This window comes from Globicephala melas, chromosome 1 (genome assembly GCF_963455315.2).
Source record: "Globicephala melas chromosome 1, mGloMel1.2, whole genome shotgun sequence".
Classification (NCBI taxonomy): Eukaryota; Metazoa; Chordata; class Mammalia; order Artiodactyla; family Delphinidae; genus Globicephala; species Globicephala melas.
The window spans coordinates 187,656,863-187,680,266 of record NC_083314.1 but is presented as its reverse complement, the minus strand read 5'-3'; the positions used below and the strand labels follow the sequence as shown (position 1 = coordinate 187,680,266).

The 23,404-nt window shown below is 66.0% G+C and overlaps 3 protein-coding genes across 13 annotated transcripts in view; 2 read left to right on the top strand and 1 right to left on the bottom strand.

Annotated features, from left to right (window-relative positions):
- AGRN (agrin) overlaps window positions 1-1,728 on the top strand; it is a 32,612-nt gene extending 30,884 nt beyond the window's left edge. For 10 of the 11 annotated variants that reach the window (XM_060284785.1, XM_060284767.1, XM_060284756.1 and 7 more), the window contains one exon: window positions 292-1,728. In XM_060284785.1, coding sequence (XP_060140768.1) covers window positions 292-449 — 158 coding nt within the window. In that variant the 3' untranslated portion in view covers window positions 450-1,728. The remainder of the gene's footprint in view (window positions 1-291) is intronic. The other variant, XM_070046231.1, reaches the window with a different exon arrangement.
- Window positions 1,729-3,401: 1,673 nt separating this feature from the next.
- On the top strand, window positions 3,402-17,688 carry LOC115857865 (tyrosine-protein phosphatase non-receptor type 11-like). Its single transcript, XM_070046222.1, has 15 exons — window positions 3,402-3,425; window positions 9,281-9,403; window positions 10,400-10,597; window positions 11,279-11,465; window positions 11,542-11,661; window positions 11,859-11,972; window positions 12,127-12,223; window positions 12,466-12,545; window positions 12,870-13,025; window positions 13,237-13,368; window positions 14,073-14,227; window positions 14,335-14,402; window positions 14,592-14,910; window positions 15,882-15,978; window positions 16,440-17,688. Exons 1-15 carry the CDS (start codon window positions 3,412-3,414, stop codon window positions 16,575-16,577), a joined length of 1,998 nt encoding a protein of 665 aa, XP_069902323.1. The 5' UTR covers window positions 3,402-3,411; the 3' UTR covers window positions 16,578-17,688.
- On the bottom strand, window positions 16,718-23,350 carry RNF223 (ring finger protein 223). Its single transcript, XM_070046230.1, has 2 exons — window positions 19,393-23,350; window positions 16,718-17,942 (listed from the first exon to the last, which is right to left on the bottom strand). Exon 2 carries the CDS (start codon window positions 17,931-17,933, stop codon window positions 17,175-17,177), a length of 759 nt encoding a protein of 252 aa, XP_069902331.1. The 5' UTR covers window positions 17,934-17,942; window positions 19,393-23,350; the 3' UTR covers window positions 16,718-17,174.
- Window positions 23,351-23,404: the final 54 nt, after the last annotated feature.

Here is a 23,404-nt window from a genome sequence, read left to right as displayed (position 1 = left end):
CCCATCCCCTGGAGCTGACAACGAAGAGTGGCACCCGTGTCAGTGCTATCCAGGACAGCAGATGGGCCGGCTGGGGTGGGGCCCTCTCCCCTCCTGTCTTAGCCCCTGCTGTGCCCTGGGTGGTGTGGGGCCAGGAGGCTGGAGCTCGTCTGCTGGTCCCCTGGTCACCCCCGGGCACTGGCGGGCTGCAGGTAACTCACCTGGTCATTCAGATGCAGTGGGGCCCTCTGCCCGCCAGTGTCCGGCCTGCCTGTCACTGAGCCCGGTGACCTTTCCTCCGTCTTCCTGCAGGTGGCCTAGAGAAGCTGCCTGTGGGCCAGGCCCTGCCCAAGGCCTACGGCACGGGCTTCGTGGGCTGCCTGCGGGACGTGGTGGTGGGTCGGCGCCCGCTGAACCTGCTGGAGGATGCCGTCACCAAGCCGGACCTTCGGCCCTGTCCTGCCCCGTGAGCCACAATGCAGCCACGACCCACCCTGCTGTAATTATTTTCTATTTTTGTAAACTTGTTGCTTTTTTGATATGATTTTCTTGCCTATGTGTCAGCCGGAGGGACTGCTGGCCCGGCCTCCCTCTCGTCCAGGCAGGCGCGCTGCAGAGACAGACTTGGTGCCAAGGGACTCCAAGGGGTTGGGGGAGGAATGCTGCACATGGAGGGCTTGGCGCACTCAGCAGCCTTGGGACGTGCCCCTCTGCCTTGGGACACCGTGTCCTGGCCTCTCAGGCTGTGCCTTCCCCAAGTATCCACTCGTGCTGGCCCCTGTGTTCCCCAGCCTGTCGGAGGCCCCGCATACATACATTGCCCATGTTCCATCTGGCGAGGCCTGTGTCCCCAGAGCAGGTAGGCACTGTAGGGTTTAGGGTGCCCTTCCTCTGTGCAAGCCCCACGGGGCCTCTCTGGGTTCCCATCTGAGCTGCCCCTCCTCCCTGCCTATGCTGGGCGGGGCCAGCCTCACCAGGGCCCGCCGAGCCCAGGCCTCCTGTGCCAGTCCTGTGAAACAATGTCACTGTTGACGCCATGCTGTGCCCCTCCCTCCAGCTGAGTCCACCTGTCCCAGGGCACTGGAGAGCAGAGGCCGGGCACAGGCCTGTTCAGGGCACCCTGGCCCGCAGCTGGCCCTGCCCATCCACCCAGCCACCCTGGACATGGCTGTGTCCCCCCTCCTCCCCCCAAGGCCCCACGAGGAGCCCTGAGAGGGCGTGGGGCCACTTGTGATGTGGTGGACGTCACTGCCTGCCTGCCGGGGGGGGGCCAGCATCCCCTCCTGAGGATGCACGTCCAGGCCTGGCCACCAACCGCAGAGTCTTTATGTACTGATTTTATTTGACAGCTGGGGTGGCAGGGCTGTTGTCTTTCCTGTCCTGGCCCGAGGGCAGCTGAGGACGCCGCACAGCAAAGCTTCCCAGTTGTGGTGTGAGGAGGGGTTGTCCTTATCCAGGAGTGACCGGGGGCGGGCTGGGCGTCTAGGCAACACCAAGGGGCAGGTGCGGGGTGGCAGAGACGGCTGCAAAGCCAGAGACGCCTTAAACTGCAATGTTAGGTCTCATCTGGTCCCGTCCCCCCGGCCGCCCTCACCTGTCCTGGCGGGGGGTGGCAGCCCCTCCCCCAGCCCCTCCCCCAGCCCAGCCAGGCTGTCAGGCTCAGAGGCTGCAGGAGCCTCAGAAGTCCTGTTACTAACTCCAATTTGTGTTTGTGTCAATCACCGTGAAATAAAGTCTGAACACTTGCAAGAGGTGCTTGCGTCTGTCCACACCAACACCACAGCGCTCAACCCCGCCTGGCCCTGCGCTCGCCCACCCGGCCAGTTCCTGTCCCGGGAGCTCCTCGCTGAGCTTCATGGTGGCATGCAGGCTTCAGGCTCTCTTAGGTGGCTCTGGATGGAGGAGGGGGTCCTGTGCTGGGGTGGGGGCTGCTTTTGGCGAGGAGACCCTGAGCGGCGAGTGCGCACACTGTTGTGCAAGGGGCTGGCCGGGTGGGCCCGTGAGGCCTGCACCCCAGGTCGCCTCCTTAGGGATGGCGGGCCTTGCGGGCAGGCTGCAGCCCCCGCCACGTGTGCATGTGTGTATGCGTCTGCACATGTATCAGCCTACGTCCGGGTGTCTGTGAGCACAGGATGGGAAGAGGGGCTGCGAGGAGAGCGGGCTGGCGGTACTAAGGGCAAGGAGGGCCTCTGGGGGAGCCAGGATGGGGTGGAGGTGAGGCCTGAGGGAAGGGGACCCTGGTGGGCCGGTGTGGGCTGGACACAGGGAGGGGGAGGCACTGACTGAGGAGCAGGGGCACCTGGGCAGGCCCCCTGCTGCGTCTGGAGTGGCTGGGTTGAGGGGCTGAGGCCGCCTGAGTGGAGTCCAGGAGGCCGTGGGCTACCAAGCAGAGGGGAAGCTGGGCTGAGGCCGGGCACGTGAGGGAGGGTGGGCTCGGCTGAGTGAGGGGAGAAGAGACCCCCACGGTGGGGGGACCAGGAGAGGGTGCTCTGGGAGCTGATGCTTCCAGAAGGAGGGGCTCTCGGGGCAACCAGTGCTGAGGGTGCAGGACCCTCCAGGTTGCCAGGACGGTGAGGAAGGGGAAAAGCCAAGGAGGGCGAGGGGCACTCCAGCCTGCGCTCGGCACTGGTGGTGGTGATTTGGGATCAGGGCTTGCGAGCAGCAGAAGGTTCCAAGCTGGTGCTGTACCACTCCTGGAAAGGTGGGCGGGGGGGGGGGGTGGGGGGCGGCGTGGCGCTGGGCAGGCCCTGACAGTCCTAACGGGATCCCCAGGTTAGGAGCCCAGGCGATTGGCCAGCGGGCCCTAGGGAAAGCCGGCCTGGTGGGGGCACTTGTAGCAGGAGCAAAGGCCCTGAGGTCAAGGGGGTGTCAGCATCACTTAGGAAGTGTGGCGACTAGGCGGGTGGCAGAGGTGGGGAGAAGGGGAGCCGGCAGCCCAAGCTAGGACGGCTAAGAGGGAAGAGCTGGTTATCACGTGGGCTCCCACCTCCGCCCCTCTGTGGTCCCCCTCCGGGACGCGGGGCCGGTGGGACCTGTTCCACCCGTTTCTCTAGCTCCGAGCCCCTCCACCCAGGGTGCGGGGAGTGCAGCCCCTCCTCCCCCAGGACGGAGGCGGAGCTCGAAAGGTTCTTGGAAGGAAAGCACCCAGAGGAACAGGACACAATTAATCACTTAACGCGCCTCTCGGACCGGGGCCGCCTGGCGCCTTCGCCCTCCGAGCCCGTGATGTGGCGTGAGCCCCTCGTCCTGAAGCCCGGCGCCCTGGGGAACTGGTGCAACCTCCCAGTACCGTAGCGAGACCTGAGGGCGCGGCTCCTTTTAAGGGAGCTCGGGAGGGGCGGGACCTCTAAGGTGGGCGGAGCTCCGGTGGGCGGATCCTCGAGGTAGGCGGGGCCTCCTCCGTGCGGCCGGAGCACCCTGAGCCCAGCAGACATGACCTCGCGCAGGTGAGCCCGGCCTCCCGGTGGCCAGAAGCCGGGACCCCACCACGTGCGGTTCCGGCCGATGGGCGGGGACAGGGGGTGCGGGCGAGATGCTCCCCGGGACGTCTCCTGCTCCCGACCGGTGGCGCTCAGGCCCGACCTTCTGACACCTGCCCCCTTCCACGCGTCCCGGGCCATCGAGGCCCAGCCTCACCCCTGCGGGTGGATAGGACTCTTTCCGATCGGGGGCTGGGTCTGGGTGGGGGTTCAGAGGTACCCTGACTCTAGGGAATGGATGGTGCTCTTGGGTGGCAGTGGCTGGAGCCTAGAGTGGGCAGCACGTGTCAGGTCAGTAACAGACCCTCTCTCACTCCCCTGGACTCCTTGCTTTGTTCCAGGCTCCCTTTGGGCCACCAGAGATGTGTTACACCTGGTGGGGCCCCCCGTTTCCCCAGTCCTGTAACTGGGGCCATCCTGGAGGCTCTGGTCTCCCCCTCTAGTTGTGGCCCCTTGACCTGCAAGGATCAGCCCTCCCTTGACAGGCTCATCCCCCACCCCGACCCGACCCTCCTAAGGACCAAGTTTAGGGGTGAGCTCCCCGGCAGGGGTGTGTGTGAGAGCCGGGACGGGGCTCAAGTCAAGCCAGCTTCTGGCCTCCATGAAGAGGGAAGACGGGACTTGCCTTTCCTGCCCTTTCCACCAGACCGCCCCCCTCCCCGGGTGTGCACACACTCCTGTGAGCTCAGACCCCAGCTGGATGTGGACATCTCTGGCGAGCCACAGTTGTGAGACGCCTGTCGCCACTTCCTGGCACATCCGGAACAGCCCCTCTGGGGTTTGGTGAGGCTGGAGGTCACAGGGAGGGTCGCCCTAAGACCCCGAGTGACTCCCTAGATCAGTGAGGGGGCTGGACAAGATCTGATCTGCGGGGCCAGGGCAGTGCGTCAGCGGTGAGGGCTCCAGAATCCCTACAAGGGGTGTGGTGAGCCTGGCACGGTGGCCTCCGGCAGGGTCGAGGGCCCTCTTAGGCTCGGGAATAGTGCAAGTGGGTTGGGTCTCCAGGAACCTGTCAGCCCCAGAGCCCTGCGATTCCCAGGTTTAACATCCAGCTGGAGCTCAGGCAGGAGGATGTTTTGGGCTCTGCCTGGAACCAACCCTCGGGCTCCACTGGCCTCACTCCTTCTTGTCCCCCAGGCAAGTTCTGGTGCTCAGAAAAGGTCATGTCCGCGTCATGTGCATGTGACCCTGGGCCAGCCTGGGAAAGCCCCGGTGCGGCTCTGCCTGCCCTCGCCAACCCTCCCTGCCCCGCCCTCTGATGGCCTTCTGGACGGTCCCTCCTCTGGCCCCCGGGTCCCTGCCCACGCCCCTATCGGGCCTGGGCAGGCCCAACCAAGTCCCAAGCGAAGCCCATCCCCCTACACCTGCCCCCACCCTGTGGCGCCTCCCCTTCGCCCTGTGGTTTGTGGGTCAACGGGCACCGTCATCGGCACCACTCGCCCCAGGACTCCGGTGCTGTGGGCAGGGCTGGGCGCAAGTCCTGCCTACTGCTGCTGCTTGATGTGTTGATATTGGTGCTCGGGAAGGAGCCGGGTCCTATGGGGAGCTGCTGAACACCCTCGAGCTCCCCTCTGTTCCAGATTGGAGAGGAAAGCGTGTCTCTGGTTAGTTCGGTTCTGCATAGACAGGACAGGCCTTGGTTGAGGTTCCTCTGGGACCAGGAGGGGCTGGGGGCAAGGAGATGGAGAAGAACACTGACTGTGCTCTGGGGTCCCCAGCCCTGGAGTCCCAGCCTGGGACCCTCCCCACTTGTCTGTGTATCTCCCACCATCATGACAATGTCTTCCCTGCAGGTGTGTCCAGCCCCTGTACCGTGTGTGTAAGCGTGTCGACAGGCCATTCATGGGTCTCCCAGGGTCCCAGGGTTGGAGCTGTACCATCCACAGCTGGGACACCAAGGCCACACAGCAAGCTGGACCAGACAGTGGCCAGTGGGTTCAGGCTGGGCTGTTCTCGGACTCCGGGGCACTGACTGGGCTCACCTTGGCCTTGGCAGGCCCAGGCTGTTAGACCCATGGGGAGCCCAGCGTGCCCTGCCCACCTCACCTGCCCCTCTCCCAGGCCTGCCTGACCATGGGACCAGGGCAGAGCTGAGTCACCGACCTGCCACCGAGCAGGGAGCCCTTTGGCACAGAAGTGACCCTGGTGTGGAGACTGGAGACGGGACTGCAGCCTCCCCACCTCGTCCCGCCCCTCAGCCTGGGGCCGCCGGCTGCGCCAGCCTGCGGACACCTGGCTCCACCGCTAGGCCTGGTCGGGGGAGTGAGGCCTACCTTGGCCTGGGGTTGCAGCTGCTGTGGTGTGAGCTGCTGTGGCCTCTCAGGATACCCCACCCCTGGAGATTTCCACCCAATAGACCCGGGGCAGCTTTCGGGGAGGAGAGAGGGACGGAGAGTATGAGCGAGAGTCCCAGAAAGGACAAACAATATGCCCTTCACCTTGCTCTGTGGCTTTGATGCTGGGCCTCCACACTCTGCCCCTGGTCCCACACTCTGGGCATCGCCCATCTTGGACTGGCGTCTGAGGCTGCTGGGACTGGGGGAGGCGGCATCTGGGCACAGGATGTGGTTCAGCAGAGTGGGTGGCCCCAGGGTGGGGGGGGTCGGAGGCCTTCCTTTGGGTTCCAGTGTCCCCCCCACACACACTGCCGCGTCTCTGACGGCACGAGCCCTTCGCCCTTTTCCTGGTGGCCTCGCCTGCTGTCCTGTGATTGGCCCCGGAGGTCATCATGTGGCAGCTCCTCCCCCTGGAAGCCTTCCCTGGCAGCTTCATCTGCTGAACCACTCGACCAAATAGCCCCCAGGTCCCACTCCTCTAGAGCCAGCGCGGGAGGGAGCTTGAGACCCCAGGCCCAGAAAGTGCCCAGGAAGCGCCTGGCTGGTGGTAGCCCTCCTTCCCCCGGGGCGAGCTGGATAGGCGCTCTGGGTGGCCCTGTGCAGGTCACCTGAGCTTCTGGGCCTCTCTGAACCAGTACATGGACCCTGGGGAGCCATGGAGGTCAGAACGGAGCCTGTCCTCCCCCGGGGCTCATGTCTGGTGATGAAGACACGGGGAGACAGGTAAACGCAGAAGCCTGTACGTGCCTGTCTGCTGTTGCAGGTGCCACACGTGGAAGGTGGGCCAGTGATGCAGCTGCAGCGTTGATGGCAGGGGCCGCGGGATGGTCAGGGAGGGAGCGTGAGCCGTGCCCCATAGGGCCGGCTGGAGGCGGCCAGATGCGGAGTGACGTCAGTGAACAGAGACATGGCCAACAGGGGGAGGGGCTTTCTAGTGGGGGGTCCTTGAGGTGTGTGTGAGCGTCCTGAGAGCCACGCAGGACCACTGGCAAGGTTTAAACGGCTCTGATGTGCATTTTCTGAGAACCCCTCTGTCTGCCATGGCTCTGCTGAGGGTGAAGCATGAGGCCTGGAGACCTGGAGTCGATACTGCCGTCCAGGCAAGAGCCGGTGGGCACTGGTCCCAGGGCGGTGGGAGAAGTGGTTGGTTCTGGGGTGTTTGGAAGTCAGGATAAGAGGGCACAGCGTTGGGAGAGTGCTGGGGAGTTGAGGGCAAGGACCTGAGTGATGGGCGGGCGGTGACCCCCTTCACTGAGCGAGGACTGCATAGAACGGGGCCCTCTCAGGAGTTTCGAATTTTGCAAACGTTAAGATAGAGATGCTGTTACCTTTCAGACAGAGATACTGGAAAGAGTTGTGTCTATGAGCTTGAAGCTCAGAGCCCAGGTGGGGCTGGAGATGTAGACAGTGCGTGGACATGGAGACACGTGTAGGGCACAGGTGGTGGGGCTCCAGCACCGCGGGGTCAGAAGAAGGGAGAGGACCCAGGCCGGCTGAGGTGGGAAACCAGGGGAGTGTGGAGAACTCCCGTGTGGAGTACGTGCTTCTGGAAGGAGGCCTGACCACTGGCCCTGGGAGGCCGGGGGAGACCCTGAGAGCCCAGGGAAACAGGTCTGTGGTGACTCAGGCGAAGATGGGCAGTGTGGACCAGCACAGGCCACAACTTTCTGTGATGGTGGAAATATTTCTTTCCCACCCGCAGTCGACAGCCTCCAGTGGCCACACGTGGCTTTCAGCAGTGAAACGTGGCCACTGTGACCCAGGAACTGGGATTATGATTCTGCTGAATTTTAATCCATTCACCTGCACACCCCACACCTGCCATGGGCTGTGCGTCAGACAGCGCGATGTAGACTGAGCACAGTGGCTCCTTGGAGGGTTCAGGAAGGAGCTGACGGCAGGGACGAAGGGGCCCTGGAGAGGCAAGGGAGCGGCAGGAGGACTGGAGGAGGCGTGCAGGCCGGCTTTTACGCAAGAGATGTGATCTGATTCCCATTCCAGAAAGATCTCTGGGTCAACTGTGGGGCGGGGCAGGGTCTGCCCAGGGCACAGCAGCCCCACCCCATTTGTGCCCGGGGTTATGACTGCGAACAACTGGGCGGGGCCTGGAGGGGTCGCAAGGCAGCAGAGCTGGAGTTGGGGGCCCTGGTTTCCCACTGGATGCAGGATGGGGCAGGGCTACCCCCAACACCGTGTGTCACCTGCACGGTGAACCAGGGACACACCTCTGAACCAGAGATCCCAAGCCCTTCCTGCGGTGACCTTTGGGAGACACAGTGTTGCCAATGGAAGGCCAGATACTGTGTCACAGTGTCCCTCTGGGGGATCGTGCAGGGACCCTGCTCTGAGACGCTCTGGGGCCACCGCACGAGTATGATTTAATCCCAGCGCCAGAAATTCCTGCCCTAATGGGGGAGACACACGGAGACAGAAGCCACCGGGGTAAAGTTAACAGCAGTCATGATCTCAGCCGTGGGCTCATGTGCAGTCCTGATGAGGTCCCCCTGCCCTGTCCCCCCATCTCGTGCGGGAGGCTGTGAAGGTCAGTCCCAGAGTGGCGGGGGTGGGGTTGAGTCCCTCTCAGCCTGGACCCCCAGCAGAACAGATGGTGACTCTCTGGGCTCGCCCAGCACCCACCACCCATTCATAGGTCGCTCCCTTCTGAATTCAAGGATGTTTGTTAATGCCCAGGCTCTGTTTTCAACCCTGCCGTACACACTGCCCTTGTGGGGCTTAAAATCAAGGAGATAGACTGCAAGCCAGTAAATATGTAGCATATGTCAAGAAGGTGCCAATACTGGGAAGAAAAATAAGGCAGGATAGGTGGCGCAGAGTGAGGGGAGAGGGTCCCCTGTCACTCGATGTGGGCCGGGAGCGGAGAACAGCTGGCGCAGAGGCCCTGAGGCGCACGGCCTGGTGGGGTGAGGGGCCGGGACTGGCAGGCGGCAACGGGGTGGGGGGCGCTCTCGGGGGTGACGGGCCTGTGGGCTGTGCTCTCGTTCCGGGGGTGCTGACCCAGTGACTGGCGTGCCATGCTGGGGTCCCTCGGGAGAGGGTGGTGGCCAGGACCGGGAGGGGCGGTGAAGGTGGGGGGGGGGTGGGCCACCAGGGTCTGCTGCTGGGCTGTAAGGGGAGGAAGGGAGCCCTGGGTGGCCGTGGGGGGTCCCGAGTGCCTTCGGCTGAGCTGGGGCGCCCGGTGGGCGGTGGGAGAGACGGCCGAGGGCTTGAGCTGAGGTTCCTGCTGGTGTCCTTGTGGGGGCTCTGGAGGGGGTCTGCCCTCCCCACCTGCCACTGTGGTTCAGTGTCTGCCCACCTGTGTCCCCGGTCCCCCCCAACGCCCCCTCCTTCCCCACGGACCCCAGACCCTGTGGTCACGGCTCAAGGACGGTGGTGAGCGCAGGGCAGCCCCAGCAGGCATTGTGGGTGTGGTCAGGACTGCCCAGTGTTCCTGGCTCTCTCGTCACCAACTTGCTGTCCTCGTTCCAGGTGGTTTCATCCCAACACCGGCGGGGCTGAGGCGGAGCGGCTGCTCCTGTCCAAGGGCCGGCACGGGAGCTTCCTGGCAAGACCCAGCAAGAGCCGCCCGGGGGGCTTCACGCTGTCCGTCAGGTGGGTGGGTGGTGCTGCCGGGTGTGGACAGGCCCCGAGGTCCCGCAAGACTTCAAGGGGTCGGAACACCCTCAGCTGGGGGCACAGCTGTGGATCAGGCTCCCCAGTCCTTCCAGAGGGGGTGGGCAGTGTGGACCCTTGCTGGGGGTGAGATCTTGGGGGGGAGTCTGGCAATCCTGGCCAGGTGGCCTCTGGGCAGGAGGGGGCCACTTAGAGAGGCCTTCAGGGAGGGCTCCGTGAGGTGGGCTTCGGCAGGGCCTCCCTCCCACCCTCTGAGGGGCCTCAATGGCTGGGATCGTGCCCCCATCTCCTGGGGATGCCGCACACTGGGGGTCTCGCCGGAGCCCTGAAAGGGCCAATGTGTGGGGAGGATGGGCAGGAGGAGTCACGACCAGCAGAGTGGACAGCCGGATCCGTGTCCATCCACCCTGGGTGAGGCGGGTCAGTCTGGGGTCTGGGGAGGGGTCTGCCCAAAGGGCTCCAGCTCCTTCCGGGTTTTCTACTAAACCTGGGCAGCAGGCGGGATGAGGTTAGCCCTCAGGATGGACCTCCCTCACCTTGGAGACACAGACATTCTCTCCTGGGCCTCCCAGGCCACACTGGGACACCTGGGGAAGCAGTCTCGGGGCCCCAGTCCCCCATCCTCTGGAGCCCCTGGGCAGGTGGTCTGGAATGAGGCAGAGTCTGTCCGGAGAGGCTGCCCCAGCCTCGGCCTCCAGGCCAAGGGAGAGTCAGGCCTGTGGTCGACAAGCCCGATCTTGGCTGCCCCATGGGCAGTGGGGGTGGGGTGCCCGCCACCCAGGGTGGGGCCCGGACACTGGCTGGACACGGGGAGCTGCAGAGGGGAGGGGCCTGGCCTTGGCCGTGCTGTTCGTGGCAGGGGGACAGCAGAGGCCGAGATCTCAGGGCAGGAAAACCCCAGGCACTGTTCGGGAAGCTGAGGGTGGTGATGGGAGCAGCAACCCCCAACGGCGGCTGGCGCACCGGCCCTTCCAGGCGCCACGACGAGGTGACCCACGTCAAGATCCAGAACACAGGCGACTACTATGACCTGTACGGAGGGGAGAAGTTCGCGACGCTGGCCGAGCTGGTGCAGCACTACACAGGCCAGCGCGGGGCGCTGCTCCGAGAGCGTGGCGGGGCCCCCGTGGAGCTCTGGCACCCGCTGAGCTGCCAGGACCCCACGTCGGAACGGTAGGCAGCTGGGTCTGCATCTAGCCAGGCTTCTGTGTCTGCTCAGGTGTGCGTGCGAGTGACCGAGGGGGCAGGGGCCGCTGGGCATGGCCTCTGGGTGTCCTCTGCCCCCAGGACTCAGGGTCAGGCTTGGGCACAACTGTGGCAAAGCTGAGGGAGCGTACTGCACCCCCTCCCCCGGGGTTCTGGCCTCGTTTCTTCCAGGTCCCAGGCACCAGCCACAGGGGTGAGTGCGGGGTGGGAGGGCTGCAGCCAGCCTGCCCCCTGCCTTCCTGGCTGGTGACTTGGGGAGAGCAGGTTCCCCCAGCCTCGGTTTCCCCATGTGCACTGCAGAGGTCTGAGCCAGCTGCATCTGCCGTGGAAGCAGGGTGCGGCTGGCCTGGGGAGACCATCCTGCTCCTCCTTGCTGAGGACGAGGCTGCCACCTGGTGGTCACCCTGGGGCACTGCAGGGCCCGCCTGTCCTGCCTCCTGCTGCTTTCCGGGTCGGAGGAGGGTCGGAGAGGTGGGCAGGGCTGACGGAGGCTGGCCTGGGTGCGGGTGCTGCCTGGGCCCCCGAGGTCTGGGTGGGTCTGTGCCTCTCTCGGTATCTGTGTCTCAGAGCCTTAGGCTACGTGTGGGTCTGTGTCCCTCACCTGGACAGGCTGGGGCCCCTGGTCTCACCTGTGCCGTTCTGGGCCAGGTGGTACCACGGGCACCTGTCTGGCAAGGAGGCCGAGAAGCTGCTGATGCAGAAGGGGCGTCCGGGCAGCTTCCTGGTTCGGGAGAGTCAGAGCAAACCTGGGGACTTCGTGCTGTCAGTGCTCACACAGCAGCTGGACAGGGCGGACCGCCAGGCACGCGTCACCCATGTCATGATACACTTCCAGGTAGGAGGCAGTGGCCGGGGTTGGGGGGTGACCCAGGGGAGGGGGCACCACCGGCCGCTCACTGCCGTCCCCACAGCCAGATGGGAAGTACGATGTGGGAGGCGGCGAGAGGTTTGACACCCTGGGAGATCTGGTGGAATGCTACAGGAAGAACCCTCTGGTGGAGAGGTCGGGGACCGTAGTGCACCTCCAGCAGGTATGCCCCTGGGCACCTGAACCTTGGGCTCTGAGTGGACTTCTCCACCTGGGGGGGCAAGGGATTCTGGCACAGCCCCACCCGGGAAAAAGGACACCAGGCTGGCGCCGGGTGGCCGAGGGCAAGGCTGTGGGCGCCGGGGCACTGTGGGGTCCGCTGGACCCTGCTAAGCTTGGACGCGGGCCTCTCCCTGCCAGCCCCTCAAGACCACGAGAATCAGCGCCACAAGCATTGAGAGCCGTGTGCGGGAGCTCAACGAGGCCATGGATGCCAGCGAGAAGGCCAAGCAGGGCTTCTGGGAGGAGTTCGAGGTGCCGGACTGCTGCCCGCTCCGCCCCGCCCCAACTCCCATCCTCTGGGGCTGTGGCAAGGGCCAGCAGAGGGGTGTGGGTCAGGGGGTGTGGGTGGGTGTTGAGGGCTCCCGGGAAGGGTTGGGGCCACGGGCTAAAGCCCCACTTCCCCCAGATGCTGCAGCAGCAGGAATGCCGGCTCCTGTATCCCCGGAAAGAGGGCCAGCGGCTGGAGAACAAGCCCAAGAACCGATACAAGAACATCCTCCCCTGTGAGGCCAGGGCCTGGGGCCACATGGGGGGCCAGGGCTCCATTCACCACATTCAGGGGCCCATCTGGCAGAGGGGTCCTGGAGGGTGGAGGCGGGGGTCACTCCCCACCAGTGGTGTGACGCCCCCTCTTGCTCCTTTGTCCTTTGTCTCTGCTCACCACGGGTCAGCGGGCCAGGAAGCAGGTGGGGTCCACGAGCATCCCCTCTGCCCTGGAGACCTAAGCGGCACCTTCCCTTCCCAGTTGATACCACCCGTGTCATCCTGCGTGATGTGGAGGACAGCGCGCCTGGAGCCGACTACATCAACGCCAACTACATCAGGGTGAGTGTGCATGACGTGTGGGTGGCCAGCTGCACGCGTGGCCCCGCGTGGATCAAACACCAGTCACCCCATCCCCCATAATAATGAGCCTGGAGCTCTGAAGTGATCTGTGGACCTTGGCAAGACAATAGATATTCAGGGGGATATTCAGGGTGCGGCAGTCCACAAGGGGTCCTCAGAGCCTGCTGGACAAATATTCAGTGCCCTCGGCGGACTGCGTGTGAGCCACTGGGCTACTTTGCATATCATTTGCATCAACTTGCATTGGTCCTCTGGCACTTTAATTCCTGGAAACAGCAGGCAGTTGACCCCACCTCCTTTCAGAGTGACCCAGAGGAGAAGCCAGGCCACGGACCAGGCAAGGTGTACATCGCCACCCAGGGCTGTCTGCCAACTACAGCAGCTGCCTTCTGGGCCATGGTGCACCAGGAGAACACGCGTGTCATCGTCATGACCACCAGAGAGGTGGAGCGAGGCCGGGTAGGGGCTCAGGCTCGTGTCCCTCCCCTCTGCCTGCCGCATGCCCCACTGGACCGGTGCTGGTGCTGGCCCAGCCTTGCTTCTTCAGTCTTAGGGATGCTGGGGGAGCAGGGAGGGCACTGAAGAGACCCCGTGTGTGTCCCACGGGGCAGAGGGGCAAGGGTGCTGGTGGTCTTCCAGTATGGCTGATGCCATGCCCCCACCCTCCCAGAACAAGTGTTTCCGATACTGGCCAGAGCTGCACGGCAGCCAAGCGTATGGCCGCCTGCGTGTGTGCAACGTTGCTGAGCACCAGGCCCAGGGCTATTGTGTGAGGGAGCTGCAGGTGTGGCGGGCAGACCAGGTGAGCCTGGAGGGCAACGAGACCTGTGGGGCCAGGGTCAGAGTGGTCGGGAAGTCCCCAGGTCTGCGCTGGGGTGAGGAGGCCCTGGGCTGGCCCTGGTGGCTTGCACGTCCCTCAATCCAGTGGGCACAGTCTTGGACTGGGCTCTGCTGGGCAGTGTTTCCAGTCGGGCACGTTCTCAGCCACAGTTGCCTGGCTCCAGGGCGGCCTCACACCCACATGCACCTCTCCCTCCAGCCCTCCCTGGGCCGTCTCGGCACCTTCGGCCTCCTGTGTACGCTGGTGGTGCCCATTCCTTTCCCAGGCACAGATCCCTCCTGGCCAGTTCCCTTTGTCTAAGCACCTGGGGGTCCTGCCAGCCTCTGCATTTGGCCTTTCCCAAATCGAATTCACTTCCCAGAAAGCTGCTCTCTCCCCCAGACCATCTTTCTTCCTTTCCCCAGGCACCTGAGCCTCCTGGGGCCATCTGGGGGGTCCCCCAAGCCCTGAATCCCATCTTTTCCTCCCACTCCCTCTTGCTCTGTCCGGGACCCGCTGGTCACTCCTTCTGGCAAACCCCACCGCGCCACAGCCTGCCTCCTCCCGGTTCAGTCCCTGGGCCCCTCCCCACCGAGGGTCACAGCAGCGTCAGCCTCGACACTGCGCGGAGCGCCTGGGACCCGCCCAGACCCCCCGGCTGGCGCTCACCAGCCCGCCCTGCCCAGGAGGAGTCACCGCGCACAGTGGCGCACTGCCAGTACTTCGGCTGGCCGGACCACGGAGTCCCGGCCGAGCCCACCGGCGTCCTTGGCTTCCTGGACGAGGTGAACCGGGCCCAGAGCGGCATGCCGGGGGCCGGACCCATGGTAGTGCACTGCAGGTGCGACCAGGGACGGGGCGGGGCCAGCGGCACAGGTGCCACCGGGGAAGGGGCCACACGGCTTTGTCCCGTCAACTGGCCACAGGCCTCCTGGTCCGTCCCCACAGCGCCGGCATCGGACGCACCGGCACAATCATTGTGATTGACATCCTGGTGGACGTCATTCGCAGGCAGGGTGAGCCACCTCAGGCAGGCCCCGCCCCGCAATCGAGCCCCGCCCCCTCCCATCTAGCCCCGCCCCGGTACCGGCCCCTCCCCTTCTATCTAGCCCCGCCCTCCTGCAGTTGCCGGCCCCGCCTATTTCATCTGGCCCTCCCACCTCCTCCCTGCCTCACCGCCCCGCCCTGAGCTCGCTCGTCCCCAGGGCTGGACTGCGACATCGACGTCCCCAAGACGATCCAGCATGTGCGGCGGCAGCGCTCGGGGATGGTGCAGACCGAGGCGCAGTACAAGTTCGTGTACCTGGCGCTGCAGCGGTACATCCGGGGCGAGCAGCTACGCCTGCGCGAGCAGGTGGGGGCAGGGCCGGGCCGGGGCGGAACCTGCGGGGGCATCACCATGGTGACCAGCGGCCCCTCCCCTCAGCGCGAGTCGCCCGAGGAGCGCGACTCCCTGAAGGCGGGCGCCTCGCCCGCCGACCCCGGCTGTAGCCCCGGAACCGCGCCGTCCCGGGCGCCGGCGGCGTGAGTGGGGCGTCAGGGACCGGGGGTGGGGGTGGGGCGGAGTCCCGGCAGGGAGGCCTCGGGGGCGTGGCCCGGGCGTGGGGGCGGGGCCCGGGGCGAGGGGGCGGGATCGCAGGTGGCCCCCAGCCGAAGCCCGTCTCCGCCCGCAGCACCCCGGAGGCCTCCGGCCACGTGTACGAGAACCTGCTGCGCCTCTGGCCGTGAGGGCTCCGAGTGCGCGCGCCCCGATTGGGGCTGGAGCCGTGCGAGAAGGCGGGAGCCCAGCAAGGCCGGCCCTCGCGTTCCTCCAAAGGACGGTGTTTAGGATTGTGCAGACCGGCGCCCAGCCCAGAGCGTTGCGGGGTTGGGGGGCGGGGGTCCCGGGTCTGCCGCTCAGACCCTCCCTGACCAGGTCTGCACGTCCAGAAATGGTGAGGGAAGGTTAGGAGATCCGGTGTCCCTGCCCCTCCTGGAGGAGGGGAGGCAGGGCTGCAGGGCTGCGGTTTGTCTCAGTGTGGGAGGCCACCAGTGACCACCTGCACGGCGCAGTGACGATGTGTGACCTTTTGTGTGCCACACGTTTGAGTGTCAGCCTGTATGTGGAACACGAGTGACCAGCAAGTGAGTGCCAGTCCGTGGTCACCAGCGTTTGTGCCCCTCTCCCCTGCCTCCTGCATGCTCCCCACCCCTTCCAAGCTGCTTCTCAGCCCTGCCCACAGCCGTGGTCTAGGATGTGGGCCAGGCAGTGGCTCCGTCCCTGCCGTGTCCAGGCCTAGCCCAGACCGTCACGTTGCTGTCACGAGTGGACACGTGTTTGTTGAATGAGAGAATATGTGACGTGCTCGTGTGACCACGGAGACGAGGGCGAGGCTCCATGTGTGCCTGGCTGGTTTGTGACGGTGTGATGTCACTGGCCTGTGGTCCACGGCTGCACCCTCCCATCATGGATGTCCCTGTGGCTTTGTGGTCTCAGTAAAATGCCTTCTTCTCAGTTCTGCGTCTTTGTTGGGGCCTGGAGAAAGAGAGCATGTGGGTCCCCACGACTGCGCCCAGCTTCCCCAGGGTGTCCCTGAGCCAGAGGCCCAGCTGGTAAGAGCAGGAAATCCTGGGCTTTGGGGTGAGGGGTGAGGAGGCTGGACCTGTGCGAGCCAGACCGGCCTGGCCTCTCTGCCATGCCAAGCTGGCAGTGCAGGATTCCTGGGGCTGAGGGCAGAACCGGGTGGGGGAGGGGTGGGGGCTGGCAGGACTCCCGCCCGCCCTCGCGACACTCGCTTCACCAGCCAGGCCTGGCCCGGCCCGGGAAGGTCTGCTGGAGGAGCCTGAGGTCTGTGGGTCTTCAGAACACGCTGGTTGTCACCAGCCCCTCTTCCGTGCACACTTGGACTTCGGTTCCCGGGGGCCACGGGGTCCTGCGGCCCTCCAGTCAGGGCTCCAGGCGGGACTGTGGGGCCGTGACTTCTGGGGGAGGCGGCCTGGTGTGACCGTGGTGGGGGCTGGGGGGGAGGGCCCTGGACCAGGCCAAGGCCCCACAGCAGTCCCGCCTGCCTCAGGTGCCCCAGGCCCTCTCCATCTCCCTGGGAGAGCCTCACGGCCCCCGGGGGCAGCCAAGTCCAGAATCGCCGCAGCCCATCCACAGCCCAGAGGGGACAGCAGTCGGACGCCCTAGAACCTGCGGCCATCCACCCTAGGTGCTGCTGGGAGTGCAGTCCAGTGGGGGTGTCCTCTGGATGGAGGGTCTTTGCAGAAGGGGCAGACTGGGGGTTTTTCTGGAGGGAGGGGCTTAATGGTGCAGGAAAGAGGACACAGAGAGTGAGGACCCCTTACCAACTGCGAGTACAAAATAGTTTATTTAAAAATGTACAGTTCAGGAGGGTGGGCTGGGCTCCCCGCCGCTGCCCTCTGTCCCCCTGGCCACCCGAGGGAAGGGGCCAGCCCTGCCTGGGCAAGGGAGGAGCCGTGGGCGAAATGTGAAAATAAAAGAAAGATGGCGAGCCCGCTCCCTTTTCAGCAAGGGGCTGGTCTTGCGTGCGATTCACAGTGTGTATGGGGAAGGGGCCTCGCCAAGCTCTCTCCTGGACCTCGGTCTTCCCATCTGCAAGATGGAAGTTAGGGGGACGGCCTCTGGGGCCCACAGGGATCTGGGATCTCTGGGAGCTCGGGGGACCATTTTGTCCACCCGACAGGAGCCAGCCCCAGAGAGCGGGGGCAGGTGTGCCGAACCGGGTGTGGGTTCCTCAGAGATCCCAGGGGGCTCCTCTGGGATCCCGGGGGTGGGGGCGGTAACCCTAGTTGTCAGCCAGGGACCCGAGCGAGAAGGTGGCGGCGGCGGGGGCAGTGGCAGGGGGTGGCCGGGGGAGGCAGTGCAGGCTCCCGGTCCTGAGCGCGCACTGCACGGGCCAGAGCACCACGCAGAAGAGTGCGAGCAGCAGCACGGCGATGAGTGCCGCGCGCCTCCAGTCCCTGCGGCGGGCCCAGCAGCGGGCCAGGCAGCCCGGACGGCGGGCAGGGCCCGGGGTGGGCACGGGTGCTGCGGGCGTGGCAGGCTTGCTCGGGCTCACGTCCACGTACACAAAGCCGGGCGCCGCAGGGCCAGGCGCAGAGGGTGGCGGGCGGCAGCACAGCTTGGTGCCCTCCAGCCACACGGGCTCCTCCCGCCGCAGGTGTGCTGGCATCCGAGCCTGCAGCTGGCGGCTGGTGTGCAGCGCGGGGGCCCCGGCAATGGGCACGGCTGTGGGCCGCCGGCAGAACGGGCAGGGCACGACCTCGCTACCCGGCTGGCCTGCGGGCCGGGCGGCTGCCATCCGCGCAAGGCACTCCAGGCAGAAGACGTGGGTGCAGGAGAGCTCCTTGGGTGTCCTGAAGATGTTGTCGTAGCCCGAGAAGCAGATGGAGCATTCCAGCGGGGAGGCCGTCTTCTCTGATCCAGGGCTGCCGGGGGACCTGGGGCTGCCGGCCGAGCCGCGGGACCTGGGCACTGTGGCGGTGGGGCTGCTCCTGCCGGCAGGCGGCAGGGCCGTGTGCCACACCTGCGGGCCTGATGACATGGTTCTGGGCTGTGGGACAAACAGAGACCCCTGTGAGTGACCTCGATTGCCCCTTTCCTGCAAGGTCTGTCTGTCGCTGTCTCCCCATCCCTCTCTTGCATCACCCAGAGATTCCGGGAAGGACACTGCCCATCTGCAGGCACCCCCACCAAGTCCCACCTGTCCCTGGCTCAAGGTCTTTCTGCTCAAGTTGTAACCCTGCGCTCCCCAGCCCCTCACCTGCTGAGTCAGGGCTCAGCATCCTGGGGTGTCCCAGTCTGCCTGGGCCATGTGGACCACTGCTCTGTAGACCCCTCCCACCAGCCCTGGCCTACCTGGACGTGCCACTGGGCAGAAATAAAGGTGATGATGACGATGGCCCACAACAGTTACTATTTACATCGGGGCTCTGCCAGGGTGGGCCCTGGGCACATGACACAGAACAGCCACGGTGCAGAAGAGGCGGCTCGGAGGCTGGGGTGACAGCCAGCGGGGCCCAGGCTCTCACAGGAGGAGTGTGGCTCTGGGTCAGGTGAAGTGGGTTTGAACACAGGTCCCAGTGTGGGCGGCCGATTTGGTTGGCACGCACCCGATCTGCGGGCAGTTGTGTGAGGGTGGGTGCCAGGCCTGGCTGGGTGAGGGCTGGGACTCTGGATCTAGAGCCGGCCTGAGCTGGCTGCGCTGCGGGAGACTGGAGGGCCCGAGCAAGGGTGGTGGCCGTGGCCCGAGGAGGAGGTGTGTCCCCCAGCCACGGCCTGAACCTGCAGGGCTGCCTGGTGCTGGCCCTCAGGGCCTGGAAGTGACCCTCAGCCTGTGGCCAGGGGAGCGGGGGGCGGGGTGCTGGATGAGCCCCAGCCATCCTCCCTAGGCCGGCCCGCCACCTGGGAGCGTCACACCAGCCACAGCTGCCATCAGGGGGCAGTGGGATGTTCTCCCTCTTGCCTGCTGCCCCTTCACGGGGCCCAGGTCTCCTTCCCAGACAGCCACGTGGCTCCTGCTTGGAGGAGGGCGGGTAAGGGGCTGACTCGCCCTTCACCTTCACGACGGACAGAGGAGGCCAGGGCCTTGGGAAGACGCTGGCCACGTGACCCCATGGAGCCCAGGAGGCCCCCCAGGGGTGACCTGACCCTGACTTGCTGGTCAGTCCAGGAGGGATGGTGGGATGACTTCGCAGTGACGTGTCACGAAGGCTCAGGGGTTGCTGCCTCCTGCCGGTGACCGCCGTGAGTCACGGTGACATCACTGTGATGTCACCAGTGCCCCGGCATCGCAGCATGAAGCGTCATTACGTTTGGTGACAGCAGTTGCCACAGGCCAGGCGGCAGCCTCAGCAGGGTCTGGGGGTACTGCAGGCTGTCCTCCCCCAGCCAGTTCACCCCACATAACCGGTTCCTTGGCACGGAGGCCCCACCCCTCTGAGGAGGTGCCCCACCCTGAGCCCGTACAGGTGAGAGGTGAGTGCCAGCTGAGCCAGCCTTACCTGGTAGCTGGGGTCAGCGGGGCCCAGGCACGACCCTCTTGGCTGTCACGGCCAGGCTGCGGCCGCGAGGTCACTCGTCCTGGCAGCGCTGGGTCCTTCCCCTCCCGGCCTGGCTGCTGTTCCTCTCCAGGGCCGCCGGGGGGGGGGGGGGGGCGGGGGGCCGGGGGGCGGGTGTGTGCACTCCTCCAGGTGTGGAGCGCTGTCTGAGGCGGGTGTGAGTTCTCTGGGCGTGGGCTCCCAGCAGGTGTGTTTATATACTTGCTGGGATCATGCTGGCCGGGGGCGCGGCCCGCTTCCGGGATTGGCTGGCCTTCTGTCCTGTCCCTGGCAGGCTGGGCAGTCAGCCGAGGGCGGGGAGTCAGAAGTGAGAGGTCTGGGGTGGAGCCTGGGGTGGGGCTGGGGGTCGGTAGGGCTCTGTAGTCTGGGCAGGTCTGGGGAGGTGGCTGGGTGCCTGGGTGAAAACTCTCCCCTACCCCCGTGGCCCCTGAGATGCCGGAGCAGCCCCTCCGGAAGCAGATCTGCTCACCAACCCTGTTCCAGGTGGCTGCACCTGAGCTCCTGGGTGGGCCCCCCGGAGGGTCCCTGCCAGGAGCCCCCCACTCACGATCAGCTCACTGATATGCTCCCCGAGCAGCCCCTGCCGCTCGCCCCAACACCTGCCTCATCCGTGTGGCTGCCCACCCCGAACTTGGGCTTCTGCTGCCCCCGCCCATCCCTCCCCACCTACAGCCTTTGGGGGCCGGGAGGGAGCTCCCTGCTCTGGGTCCAGAGAGTGGGGTGAGGGGTCAGGGCTGGGAGCACCCAAGGGCTGAGCCAGGGGTGAGGGCGGGCCAGGCGCCGGGCTGGCCACACGAACTTGTTTCAGGGGAGCGTCTGCTGGGACACCTCAATTACACATGTAGGGCAGGGACTCCAAGGCAGCGCCCACCCAGCCAGGGGAGCTGGAAGTCTCCCGGGGGACGGGGAGCGGTTTCAGCCAGTAGGTACGGGGTCCCAGCAGACCACAGGGCCAGCCTGTGCAGAGGCCTGGCTGGAGGGCAGGATGCAGGGGGTGAGGGCTGGGCTGGAGGGGCCCGGGTCCTAGCCAGGGGCTCCCCCATCTGACACGTGATCCTGGCCCCAGGGTCACAGCAGGCTCTCCCCCACGCCCCGTGGCTTCCCTGCCCCCACCCCGCAGCCGTACGCAGCACACCTCAGTGTACACCTGATCTAGACTTGGGGCCCAGCCCTCCTGAGATGGGACCCCAGTCACGAGCCTGTGGGGAGGGGATGCTGGGCTTGGCGAGGCTGGGAGCAGCGGTCCACCCTGGTGGGGGACGGCCCACCTCATCCCCACCCACCGGGCAGGGGCCCCCTGACTCCTCAGCGGGTAGTCCAGGACCCCCGGAGGCTGCCCAGCCCCAGTAGCACTAGGAGGGGCACTGACAGCCAACAGAAGTCAGAGGTCAGCAAGAGGAAGACCCTCCCTCAGCGTTAGGAGGTGGGTGCCCAGAGCAGGCTGCCTGGGCCAGACCCCAGGAGGAGCCACAGCGGGCTGGGGGGGGCAGCCAGGCCTGCAGCCACAAGGAGGCTGAGCTGTGGGGTGGCTGCAGGGGCGGAGGGGACCTGGGCTTGGGAAGGGGCTGGGGCTCCCGTGTGCTCCAGGAAGGGGGAGGAGCCTCAGCCAGGGGCTTGACGAGGGGGTGAGGAGTCTCTGTGAGGGGCGGGCCAGTCCGTGCGAGATGGGACTCGGGGTCGGTCACATGCTGCCTCCAGGAGGCATCCTCGGTTCTCTGAGAACACCTTCCCAAGGCCTCCTGGGAACCTCCGGGCTCCTCAGTGGACAGTCAGTGCCCAGAGGCAAGGGGACAGGAACACCTGAGGGATATGCCATCTGCGGTGGTGGCCAGGGCTCACCGCACGGGATCTCAGCACATTTGGGGCCCACCTGGTCCCCACACACCTGCTTGCTCTCCACATTCACGAGGGAAGAGCAGCTGCTCCAGGTGTGAGCGTGGGCTTCGCCTGAGTGGGTGAGCTGTTCACCAACCCAACCCGGCTAGGTGTGCGAGCGCACGTGTGCAGGTGTCTGCGTGCGCGTGCAGGTGTGTGCACGCGTGAGGGGAGCACGGCGGCCGGCACGTGACCCTGGGGCTGGGACTCACTTGCCGGACCGGGCAGAGAACGAGGCCCACGGCGACCGCCCCTGTCCAGTTGCGGCTCTCAGATGTGGGGTCCCGGAGTCCTCAGGACACCTGAGAGTCCTGGGCTGGACACAGAAGCTGTCCTTGGCCAGAGGGGCAGGAGAGAGGCCTGCCCCCCAAGGGGTGGGGTGAGGACCAGCTTCAGATCCCTGAGGGCTGCCGGGGGCACATGAAATGGCCAGTGTGGGGAGAGGTCCCCACACGGGTGTAGAGTCTGGTGTCCCCCACAGGCCAGAGGCTGGGCTGAAGCCGGGGCTCGGGGGGCGCACTTGCGCCCGGCCCCCCCACCCCCACACACACTCTGGGCTCCCGACAGGCTTGGTGAGGCCCTCTGGCCAATGAGGGGACTCCTCCGGTCCTGTCTCTCCAGCACCCAGCAGTGAGCTTGGTCCCCAAAGTCGGCCTGGCCTTGGAAGCCGGCTCCTACTGGGGCCCGGCGCCCAGGCCCCTGCCAGGCCCTCTGCCCTCGGGTCACCCCCTCAGGCCCTGCTCGCCCTGCCGTGCTGCCACCTCCCAGCTCTGCAGTGGGTACGGCCTCTTGCTGACCTCTGACTTCTGACAGCTCTGGGTGCTCCTCCGGCGCTGAGTGAGCGGATGAATGGACCAGCGAGCTGCAGCGTGGCCCCCGGGCCGGGCTCACCTCCCGGGGCAGGGGTCCCCGTGGCGGTTGACACAGTGGGGCTGGGGGGACGACGGGCGCCCCACCTGCCTGCTTTGGCCCGAACTGATTAGCCCACAAATCGGCCTTATCTTGGCTTCTTATGTGAGGGCCTGGAGTCCGGGTGAGGAATGGGTGACGGAGAGAAACTGGGGAGGCGGCTGTGCGTGGTGCCCGGCCCAGACGCCCTGCACCTGCCAGCTGCCCCACCCCCATCTCGGGTGCCCCCCAACCCTGCCCACCGCTTTCTGGCCAGGATGCCCATCAGGGTCACGGGCTCACGAGTCCAGTGATGCCCCCCCAACTATTTGGGGGCCTGAGACAGTCGCACCCAGGCCCAGGGGTCTCCGGCGGCTGAGAGCCCAACGGGCCAGGCCACACAGGCCTGGGAAGTCAGGGGAAGCATCTCACGTGTGGGGACCAGAGGGCTGCAGGCTGAAATGCAGAGTTGAGTTTTGCTGCCGGGGATGGGGCAGGGCTGAGGCTGGGGGCTGCAGGCAAGGCAGGGGACAGGACATTAGAGAAGAGGGGCTCTAGGGGGCCCCGGGGAAGCCGAGGGTCATCTTGCGCCCACAGGAACCCCATGGGCGACCCACAGCCCCTTAAGGCTGTCAGCCTGGAGGCAGGAGGTTCCCGGGCAGCCGCCCCCCAGAACAGAGGGCAGAGCCTCCCCGCAGCCCTGGCTGTGCTGACACAGCACCCAGGGCCAAGCAGACGCCCCCCGGGTGCCCCGATGGCTGCAAGCCTGACGGGGTGGGCCAGGCTCTCTGCCCTGCCCCAGCTGTGTCCTGGCGGCTCTGGCTGGGACGCCCGGGATGAAGCCCGCTGCCAGTCGGCAAAGGTCCCTCCGAGGGCCACCCACCCACGGGATCCCACCTCCCCAAGGTGCCGCCAGCCTGCACTCTGTACCCACGTGTAGCTTCCTCCTGGGGGCTGTGAGCCGGGCACCACGGTGACCTCCCCGAGAGGCCCCATGGGTGCCCTGGCCGCACGGGGGCCTGCAGTCACCTGTGACTGCATGTCCCCCATGGGCCCGGTCACTTTACAGAAAAGCCCCCCTGGGGGCACCCACACTCTTTCCCATCTCAGTCCTGACGGCTGGGGGCCACCAGGGACTCCTGCTCTCTGAGGCAGCTTGGGACAAGCCCCCTTCTCCCGAGGCTAAGATCCT

What these genes read in the sequence shown, in the direction of transcription:
- LOC115857865 (XM_070046222.1), top strand. An exon ending in GGACGTCATTCGCAGGCAGG is followed by an intron (nt 14,403 to 14,591) that starts GTGAGCCACCTC and finishes GCTCGTCCCCAG; the next exon opens with GGCTGGACTGCGACATCGAC. An exon ending in CCGTCCCGGGCGCCGGCGGC is followed by an intron (nt 14,911 to 15,881) that starts GTGAGTGGGGCG and finishes CCTTCTTCTCAG; the next exon opens with TTCTGCGTCTTTGTTGGGGC.
- RNF223 (XM_070046230.1), bottom strand. Translation starts at nt 17,933, where the DNA reads ATGTCATCAGGCCCGCAGGTGTGGCACACGGCCCTGCCGCCTGCCGGC.